This window comes from Puma concolor, chromosome B4, assembly GCF_028749965.1.
Source record: "Puma concolor isolate L17-30 chromosome B4, mPumCon1.1.hap2, whole genome shotgun sequence".
Lineage (NCBI taxonomy): Eukaryota > Metazoa > Chordata > Mammalia > Carnivora > Felidae > Puma > Puma concolor.
In genome coordinates, this window is record NC_141673.1 from 100,524,958 (window position 1) to 100,535,768 (window position 10,811).

A 10,811-nucleotide genomic window follows, 5' to 3' on the forward strand; every position below is an offset into this window, starting at 1 on the left:
AGGGGGTGTTTGGTCTCACAAGTTGTTGTTGTTTTTTGCATGCTTTCTTAATAAAAAAAAAAAAAAAAAGGAAGACGAATGTTGACGCTTTTATCTTACTGGTGCCGGTCTCAAATGTGTTTTGGCCAGGGTAGGAAGGGAGAAAAGCGGAAACATTTGTTTGCAGCTGGCCTTGTAGCCCTCCCCGCCCTCCCACCACTGGGTTTGATTGGTTGATTTTGAAATTTTTTGGTAAGATTCGGGGGGGAAAGACGAATCAAAACACATGCTTTTATTTATTTTTTTTATTATTACTTTTTTTTAATGTTTTTTAAATTTATTTTCGAGACAGAGAGAGACAGAGCACGAGCAGGGGAGGGGCAGAGAGAGAGGGAGACACAGAATCGGAAGCAGGCTCCAGGCTCCGAGCTGTCAGCACAGAGCACGGTGCGGGGCTCAAACTCCCTGACCGTGAGATCGTGATCTGAGCCGAAGTCAGTCGCTTAACCGACCGAGCCACCCAGGCGCCCCACAAAAAACATGCTTTTAATACTGCTTTTTAAAAATGCTATTAAATGTAGTAAAATCTGGTTGGGAGAGGCAGTCACCCCTTGTAGCTTGGTGTGTGGACTAAGCCACCTTGCCCGTGTTCTGGGACATTTCAAAGATTAGAGGGAGGAGCTGGCTCTCCATGTGAGACTTCCTGTCAGTACTTACAGGTACTTACCGAGTTTTTCATAAGAAAATGAGGGAATTCCAATTGTAGGATTTTTTTTCCAGACTACATTTCCAAGGATTGGAACTCTCACAAGGAACCCAGAAGTAGCAACTATTGAATCTTTATAACTGTGCCATTCCGCCCTAATATCCTATATGCTAAATGCAGGAGTTTGGGAATTCTACCCGCGGTCTCGTGAAATATGTTGGGACTTCCAGAAGCCTAGCTAATTGCTGTTAGAGCAAGCCTATAGCAACCCACTATGAGATTTATTTGTTGTTTATTTAGAGATTATGATATATATATGTATATATCATATATAAAATATAAAAAATATATAAATTTTAATATATTTATAATTATTTTATCAAATATATTTAATATATATTTTTAAATTTATAAATATATATTTAAATATATATTAATACATTTATATATATTTTAGAGAGAGAGCATGCATGTGTGCACAGGAGGGGAGGGGCAGAGGGAGAGAGAGAGAATCTTTTTTTTCTTTTTACTTTTTTTTATGTCTATTTTTCAAAGAGAGGGACAGACACATTGCAAGCAGGCGAGGGGCAGAGAAAGACAGCGAGACACAGAATCCGAAGCAGGCTCCAGGCTCTGAGCTGACAACACCGAGCCCGACACGGGATTTGAACTCACAAAAACGGTGAGATCATGACCGAAGCTGAAGTCAGACCCTTAACTGACTGAGCCACCCAGGTGCCTCGAGATTATGATATATTCTGAGTGTCAGACAATTAAGAGGATCCACATATCACAGCCTTGCAAGGAACCACAAGAAAGAAAGCATTTATTCATATCAATTAGGTCAGCAGATTACATTGGAAGGTGCCATTGCAAATCTTACATCATGTTAGACATTGTTACCTCACAATTGGAAGAATTCCCAGTGATCTGCAATTTTTCTGCATAGTATTTTATAACTTATTTGTAGTCTCGATCCTTACCTCAACCATTGAACAAATAACAGTATCTTGCAAGTCTAAAACATCTCATTTTCTCTCTTTTTTAGATTAAATAATTATATTCCACTTAGATGAGGCTATATTGTAGTACAAAGAAACCTGGAATTTTAGAGGTTGAACACATACAAGTTTATATACCCAGAAAAATGAGAAGGTGATAGAGTTAAATAATTTTTTTTTTTTTTTTAAAGAATGAAACAAGGATGGAAGGAAAGCCATATATATGGTTGGAATGGATCCACAGAGGAGAAGAAAATGTGTGGTCACGAGCAAATTAACGTATGATGGTTAATGAATGTTAGGATGATGGATACACAAAAATGAGGAATGTGGTTAAAATTCTTCATCTTCCAAAACAAGAAGTCACTTTATCATGTATAAAAAACTAGCTGCATAAGCACATGACTTAACATGGTAAACATCAGAAGAAACATCTAAAATTGCTACAAGTGTTATTTCTGGGAGATGGGTGTAGGAGGAGGGATTGGTTCCGCAGAGTGGGGCAGGAAACTTCTTACATTTCAGTATAAGCTGGGAATGCTGTTTAAACTATGTGCATGTTTTACTTTGGAAAAGATAAAGAATAATTTCAAAAAGCCCCAAGAGACACATCCGGTGAATGATCTACACCTGTAGCCATGCTTGCCAAAGTGTGATGGATGGTCTTCCCGGGGGGTACTCAGTCATCAGGCAATGAATTCAAGGATTGCTGCTCTGTCCTCTACCCTTTTCACTTGAAATGAGTTTGGGCGGGGGTGGGGTGGGGGGTGGGGGGGGTGGTGAGGGTATTAGTTTCAAGCATTAGTTTCAAGCAAGTTTCAAGTTTGACTCTTATGAAATTAGAGGTTATTAGATGCACAAAGTCTAATATGGAAGAAGATTTAGAGGCCAGGGTAGGGTGGGATTAAGGGAATAGAGTTTAAGAAAACGAATGGAAGAGAGATGGTTCTCTCAATACGCAGACTGAGTAAACAAATAGAAAACTCCACAAACCACAGCTCACGTGCCATTTCATGAGGAAGTTTTCAGATGCCTTAGCAGCCTGTCCTTACACAGTAGATGCCTATTTAATTGAAATAATGGAAACTTGGAATTCCCATTGGAATTCCCATGTCCTATATCCAGAAGTATTGCACATAGCAAGCATCTGACATTGTACTCTGCTTCCAGACTCAGTCTCATAACTGCTTGTTTTCATAGACTTTTGCTTTCCTTTTGTACCTTCTTTTCATTTAAAAATATCACCACCACCACAACAGAGCCATAAATAGATGATCATCTTTCACTCAGGTAAGACTAGATGGAATGGTTTTAAATTGAATCTGGTGGGGAGGGATTCAGACAATACTAAAAAAAATTGGGGGCGCCTGGGTGGCTCAGTCAATTGAGTATCCAACTTCGGCTCAGGTCATGATCTCACGGTTCATGAGTTCGAGCCCCACATCAGGCTCTGTGCTGACAGCTCAGAGCCTGGAGCCTGCTTCAGATACTGTGTTTCCCTCTCTCTCTGCTTCTCCCCTGCTCATGCTCTCTCTCTCCCTCTCTCTCAAAAATAAATAACGTTAAAAAAAAATTTCATGATGGAAAAATCATTTTGAAACAGACTAGGTTCTCGTTGGTTTCATTTAGCTTAGGTTGGGAGAGAAATAGACTAATTTTTACAATTCTCAAATTTAGCATTCATTAGAAACAAGAGAGCTTGTTAAAACACTTTCTGGAGCCCCACCCTCAGACATTCTGGTTCAGCAAGTTTCTTGGAGATTCTAGCAAGTTTCCAGGTGATGCGGATGCCCTTAGCCTGGGCTCATACTTCGAGAACCTCTGGATTGATTCTTTGATGGTTTCTGAAATCCCCTGCTCACAATATCCCTTATTGTTTTAGAAAATGGCACACTGGGTGAATACCTAAGAACCTCTGCTGGGGTCAACCGCTCCGTATTTTCACACAGATGTACTGATACTATTTCTTTCCGTAAAGACTTTGCTTTGGGGACAGCTGGTAGAGTGTGTGACGTCCTCACTGAAAGCTGCCTCCAGAATGCCCTTCATCGACTGCCTTGCTTTCTTCCTAAAATCTTTTCCTAGGAGGGCATAGAGGAAGGGATTAAAGCAACTATTGGCCGACGCGAGAGCGATGCACACGTGGTCCCAAGACAGCAGAGCTTCTCCAAGGGGAGTTTCTGAGTCAAAAAACAATGATAGGACCCCAACAATGTGGTATGGAGCCCAGCAGACGCAGAAGACAATCACCACAGCCATGGCCACTTTCAAGGTTTTGATCCGAGTCTTGGTGAAGCGGCCCCGTCGCATGCGGAAGATAATGAGGCTGTAACAGGCCACCATGACAAAAGAGGGCAGAAGGAAACCTACCACTAGTCTGGTGATGGTTACTGCCCCCCGGGGGGTTAGTACTTGATTGTTATATGAAAACTGGCCTAAATAATCACCCTGGAAATCTTGGAATAGCTCATACAAGTATGAGGAATTGCTGGAGGAGTCAGAGTAAAGCTCTAAATCGAGTGGATTAGCTCTGTGATCTTCAATGGGAAACCCACTGGGGACTATAGGTGAGACCTCATTCGCAGGCTTAAATAAGTTATCGTATGGAGGTTGACTAGATAAATTAGCTGGATCTGTAGGGAGTGACTGTCCAGAAGGTCTTTGAAGTGTTTGAGAATGGAAGATAGTGGTGGCTGTCCAAGGCAGGTCATTGGCTCGTTCAGAGAAAGACTGCAGCCTTGCATCCATTTCTCCAGGCAGCTGAACAATGGAGTTGTCAAGAGATCCATTTTCCAGTAGATCAATGGTGAAGTCTGAATAATCTAATGAGCCGTAGAAGCCAAGATCGTAGCCACACACGTCACGGTTGCCTACAGTGAATGTTTCCCGGTACACGAACACAGGTATGCACATTACAAAAGCCACCACCCATATACATCCACAGATAGTGAAGGCTGTCCCCACATTGCGGTGATTCTGGCACCAGATCGGCTTGAGTACCAAAAGGCAACGATCCAGGCTAATGACAGTCAGCAGGAAGACACTGGCAAACATGTTGAGGACAATGATGGAGGGGATGAGCTTACAGAGGAGCCAGCCATAGGGCCAGTGTCCTTGGAGAGCCAAGTGAGCCAGGGAGAAGGGCAAGGAGAGGCAACAGAGGAAGTCCGCCAGCGTGAGATGGAGAAACCAAACTGTGTTCACCGTCCGCTGCATCTTTAGGCCAGCCACCCACAGCACCAGCCCGTTGCCTGGCAATCCCAGTAAGAAGGTGAGGCTGAGAATGACCATGGAGAGAATTATTTGGGGTTCATACCAGGGCTGTGAGGGTAGGTCAGTTGAATTGGTCTCAGCAGAGAAAGACTCCATTGCTGAACTTCTAGAAAAATATAAACAAAAATATTAAAACTACTGTTTTAAAAAAGCATATGCTTGGGATTATAACATTCCCCCATTATGATACAGAACTACAAAAGTCCTCACATTGTTTTAGTTTGTGTTCTTTCTTAATTTTTTTTTTTTTTTTTTTTTTTTGAGAGAGAGAGAGAGAGAGCATGCATTCGAGGGTGAGAGGGGCAGGGGAGAGCGAGAGAATCTTAAGTGGGCTTCATGCTCTGAGTGGAGCCCAACATGGGGCTTGATCCCATGACCCTGGGATCATGACCTGAGCCGAAATCAAGAATTGGCTGCTCAGCCTACCGAGCCACCCAGGCCCCCCTAGTTTGTATTCCTTGACTTGACACTGGACCACACAAAAACGTTCTGTGAGAATTAGAATCTACTGTATCAATTTAAATGCGTATCAAAATCATAGTTTCATTTGGAAGTCCCTATCAATGTACATTTCTCCTCTTTCTTGCACTTCCACTTTCTCATTCTGCACTGGTTCCTTTCCTCACCTGGTGTCTCCTATTAAAAACAAATAAGCTAAATGACAAACAATAACTTCTGTTGTTTTTGAGAGTTAACGATCATGTTAGGAACTGAACTTCTAATTTTTTTTTAACATTTATTTTTGAGAGAGAGAGAGAGAGAGAAAGTGAGCAGGGGAGGGGCAGAGAGAGAGGGAGACACAGAACCCGAAGCAGGCTCCAAGCTGTCAGCACAGAGCCCGACGCAGAACTTGAACCTACAAACCATGAGATCGTGACCTGAGCCGAAGTCAGACACTCTACTGACTGAGCCACCAGGCGCCCCAACAAACAATAACTTCTAGACCAGAGGTTCCCAGCTTTGTATCCATGAAAGGGCTTTGTGAAGCTCCATCACCACGTCAAATGGTATTTAAGATTTTAACTTTGTATATTCTCATTTCTTTGAGGGTTGAAGTTCCATCCATTCCCTCTACCAGATCTTTGAGGGACTCACCACCATAAAAAAGGTGCAGTGGATTAAGTTACGTCTTTAGATACCTCATCTTTCCCTTTTTGCTTTCAAATTTCTCAAGAGTTGTTTACCCTCTCTGCATTGATTTCCTCCTCACCCATCATTTTTGTCTTGTTTGTTAGTTTTTTTAATGTATAATCATAAATATGCATACATATATACACATATGTATTTTTGAGAAAAAAAATTTTAATATGCACGGAATGATCTAATTTTGTCAAATTTTGATTAACAAAAATATGCATACATATATACACATATGTATATGTATATGTGTATATATGTATGCATTTTTTTCTCAAAAAATTTTTTTAATGTTTATTTTTGAGAGAGAGAGAGAGAGGCAGAGTGTGAGTGGGGGGTGGGGAGCGGAGAGAGAGGGAGACACAGAATCAGAAGCAGGCTCCAGGCTCTGAGCTGTCAGCACAGAGCCGGATGTGGGTCTCAAACCCAAGAACTGTGAAATCGTGACCTGAGCTGAAGTCGGAAGCTTGACCGACTGAGCCACCCAAGGCGCCCCCCCCGCCCAGTTTTTAAAATTGTGTTAAAATACTCATAATGCAAAATTTACCATTGTAACCATTTTTTAAAAGATTAACATTTTTTTTTAAGTTTATTTATTTGCAGAGAGAGAGAGAGAGAGTGGGGGAGGGGTAGAGAGAGAGGAAGAGAGAAAATCCGAAGCAGGCTCCATGCTGTCAGTGCCGAACCCGACTTAGGCTCATCCCTATGAACGTGAGATCATGGCCCAAGCTGAAATCAAGAGTTACACACGCAATCAACTGAGCCATCTAGGTGCCCGTGTTTCACCATTCTTAAGTATGAAGTTCAGCAGTGTGGAGTATATTCCCATTATTGTGCAATCACTCTCTAGAACTTTTTCATCTAGTAAAACTGAAACTCTACACCCATTAGACAACAATTCCCCACTTCCTTCTTCCCCCAGCCCCTGGCAAAACACCATTCTACTTTCTGTTACTATGTATTTGACTACTGGGCATTTGTCTTTTGGTGTCTGGTTTATTTCACTCAGCATGATGTTCTCAAGGCTGATCCATGTTGTAGCATGTGTCAGAATTTCTTTCCTTTTCAAGGCTAAATAATATTCCATTTTACGTAAACACCACATTTTATTTATCCATTCATCTCTTGATGTGAAGTGCTCTCACCTTTTCGCTGTTGTGAATAATGTTGCTATCAACTGGCATGCATATTGTTTTATAAACTGCTTTCTTTTTTTTCAGCTAGTCTCCATATCATACAGTAAGACTGTACCTTAAGGAATGTTCAGTCTTTAGCCAGTGTTTTTCCAATCATTCCCAAAATATCTTCAATAGCTGATTTGTCCACAGTTATAGCCAATCTAGGATCACACTTTGCATTAGGATGAGAGGTTTGAATTGAGAGAGAGAGACAGAGAGAGAGAGAGAGTACATGCATGTGCACGCGAGCAGGGGAGGGGCAGAGAGAGTGGGAGAAGGTGAGACAGGACTGTCAGCACAGAACTCGATGTGGGGCTCGAACTCACGAACCGTGAGATCATGACCTGAGCCAAAAACAAGAGCTGGTTAACTGACTGAGCCACCCCGGTGTCCCAGGATGTTATGTTTCACAAGTCTCTTTTTTTTTAGCAGTTTCTCTTTTTCAAGGAGACTAGCTTGTTTCAGGGTCTGTTGTTCCCACCATTCATTTTTTATCTTTTCTAATTTGTCTTCTGCCCCATCACTATGCTAAAATTACATATAAATAACAAATCCAGGCGGGCCTGGGTGGCTCAGTCGGTTGAGCATCCAATTCTTGATTTCGACTCAGATCATGATCCCAGGGTTGTGGGATTGAGCTCTGCGTCGTGCTCCGAGCTGAGTGTGGAACCTGCTTAAAGTTCCCTCTTTCTCTCTCACTCTGCCCCTCCCTCCACATAAAGAATGAAAGAAAGAAAGAAAGAAAGAAAGAAAGAAAGAAAGAAAGAAAGAAAGAAAGAAAAAACAAATCGCAACATCTTATTCGGTCTTCATCCACTAGCCCATTCTCTTGACCTCTGTGACATTACTCTCCCTTAATTCTGAAGACTCATAAATGTACCCTATCTTACAGCTTTCCTGAACAACTCACTATGCTGGCTCATGTTGTTTACTTCTGTCTGGAATTACACCCTTAACCTTAACCTCCTCCGTCTTGCATCCTTAATCTCTACCTGTTGAAATCCTAGCCATTCTTCAAAAACAAGCTCAAATATTATTCTTCCTTGAAACCTTCTCTTACAGTCTCAAACAGAAATTAGTCCTTCAGCCTCTTAAATTTGTGTGTGTATGCGTGTATGTTGAATCTCCTTTCATATTATCTGTGCAATGATACATTTTGTCTTGTATTATAATTATTATCGTGGCTGTCTTCTCTATTATGCTGGCCTTAAATCTCATGATGGTAAAGATGAACCCTCTTCCTAAGTACTTGTTCTACAGAATTTAGCACAATGCCTAAAAGATCAAAAATTACTTCAGTGGATGGATGTTCATTTGGGGGTTTACTTTTTTTTTTTTTTTCCAACTAAATTTAAAATTCTCATTCCTATCCATTAACCCATTAAAGACGCGGTCTCTTCTAACTTCCCTTTGGTTTTCCAGTTCCCGGTTCTTACTGGCTGCAGTAGCATTTTATGTTTCCTTTCATAGAGTCCCAAAATATTTTTGTGGCTTCGAAGTCATTCTGCTGACTTAACCAGATGTTTTCATAGGGCCTTACATGATTAGCAGAAGTTAAAATAACTGAGTCAACAAAATAATAAAAAAGAAGAAGTGGTTCGCATTCCCCTCTCTGTAGCCTTACGCACACAATATTCAAGTCCTATCAGGAGCCCTTCCTTCCCTGCTGTGCACGGCAGGTACCCTGGTCCACGGTCCTACTCCAACACACACATTAATGCGGAGATCCATAAAATATTGAGAAAAGGGTGGAATCAGAGAAAGCTAGGGCTCAAGGGAAACTTAGTAATCATCCTTCCTTGTCTCTAGTTTTATTTGGCAGTTTTTGACGCCGACACTCAGCAAATTAGCTGACTTTCACACATTCACAACTAGGAGGGTTCTGAGATTTTAGGACCAATGTCTTTCACACCAATATTCCTTTTACTAGAGAGAATCACAGAACTAAAAAGTCTTTGGTATTGCTAATAAAGGGAAAGGTATGGAGAACTGCACCAACTGAAATAATAAAGACTGAAAAGAGGGGCGGCTGGGTGGCTCAGCCGGTTAAATGTCCGACTTTGGCTCGGGTCATGATCTCATGGTTCGTGGATTCCAGTCCCGCATCGGGCTCTGTGCTGACAGCTTGGAGCCTGGAGCCTGCTTCGGATTCTGTGGCTCCCTCTCTCTCTGCCCCTCCCCTGCTCTTTTTCTGTCTCTGTCTCTCAGAAATGAATAAACATTAAAAAAAAAAAAAAAGTATTTCAGAACAAGATAACTTTTTACATTTCTCCAAGTGCTTTGCCGGAAAAATACCTCTACATTTAAGATTGGTAGAGCTTTCTTTCTTTCCTTTCGTCTTTTTAATTTTCAACACTGAATTGGCTGAAAGTATTTAAAAAGATAAAGGAAATCCTGAAACTAAAAGTCAATTATGATAGGGAGAGAAAGCAGATTCCAGAATCAAATACTAGTGATAGGATGACAGAGTCAGTAACAATAAGGAACAAGCAAAAGAATAAAAGAAAAAAAAGAGAAAGTGGAATGAAAAAAAAAAAAATATATATATATATACATAAAGAAAAAATAGGTCACCGATTTGAGAAACAAAACTATTGATTTGGAAAGCTGGAATCATAGTTCAAAAAGAGAAAGATAGCCAATTTAAGAGAGAAAAAAAAATGGTATGAAAATTCACTATTAGTTCTAGAATGAAACTATTAAGAAGAAAAATAAATAGGATGTGGGATATTTAGAGAAAGAGAGGTGGATGTGGGGACACAACAAAAACAATACAAGCTGGGGAAGGAATGGGGGGGGGGAGGGAGAGGATAACAACCCTCAAACCATTATCCGTAACAAGGAAACAAGCACCAGGGACCAGGTGGATGTAAGCTTTTCTTACCAAAAACCTGAGACGCTAGCTGAAGGTTTCAGCACCAGCCTGGAGGTCCCCACACGTCCAGCCTGGTCTTCACTCTTACCCACAATCAAGTTATGAAGTATATTTAGGAAACTTGCTGAACCATTCCTCTTTCCCCTCTCTCTTCGTTTTTGATGACGAGGGACGGAATTCCTCACTTTTGACTCCTATTTGACTTTGGAGGATGAGTTTCAAAGTGAGTCATGTATGAATGTCTCAGATAAGGAGAGTGAAAGAACGGAAGTGGGAGGGCATGCTTCTCAGATGATTTCTGTGGGACAGAATACGGCTAAAGAGGGAAGTACTTCTGTAATCAGCTCCTTGCTTTGTAGGTTTGGGCTTGTGCTTTAGAAACGCACTAAAATGGCCCTGCCATCTGTGAGGGTGGAGGTGAGGAGTAGTTGGGACGAACGCCCCGCACAGCATCCCTTAACGCTCTCAAACAGCATCCCTTAAACGCTTAACATGTGGAAAGAAGCAAGCCATACTGAAGTCAGATTGAGCTATGCCCTAATCTTGAGAGATTCACAATCTGGTAGGAATACGCACCCATACACTACAAAACTGTAATACAACCCAGACTATAACGGCAGAGATACCAGTAGAAGTAGAATAGTAGACAATAACAGGGAAAG

The 10,811-nt window shown here is 41.4% G+C and overlaps 1 protein-coding gene across 3 annotated transcripts; it reads right to left on the reverse strand.

The window, feature by feature from the left end:
- Nucleotides 1-1,494: 1,494 nt before the first annotated feature.
- Nucleotides 1,495-10,434, reverse strand: C3AR1 (complement C3a receptor 1). 3 transcript variants are annotated; one of them, XM_086714158.1, is made up of 2 exons: nt 10,238-10,434; nt 1,495-5,065 (listed from the first exon to the last, which is right to left on the reverse strand). In XM_086714158.1, exon 2 carries the CDS (start codon nt 5,053-5,055, stop codon nt 3,628-3,630), a length of 1,428 nt encoding a protein of 475 aa, XP_086570284.1. In that variant the 5' UTR covers nt 5,056-5,065; nt 10,238-10,434; the 3' UTR covers nt 1,495-3,627. The 3 variants fall into 3 exon arrangements, with proteins under 3 accessions (XP_086570284.1, XP_086570283.1, XP_025786273.1); XM_086714157.1 differs by having other exon boundaries at nt 1,495-5,062; nt 10,159-10,434; XM_025930488.2 differs by having other exon boundaries at nt 10,159-10,432.
- Nucleotides 10,435-10,811: the final 377 nt, after the last annotated feature.

Coding starts and splice junctions, on each gene's coding strand:
- C3AR1 (XM_086714158.1), bottom strand. CDS start 5,055: ATGGAGTCTTTCTCTGCTGAGACCAATTCAACTGACCTACCCTCACAG.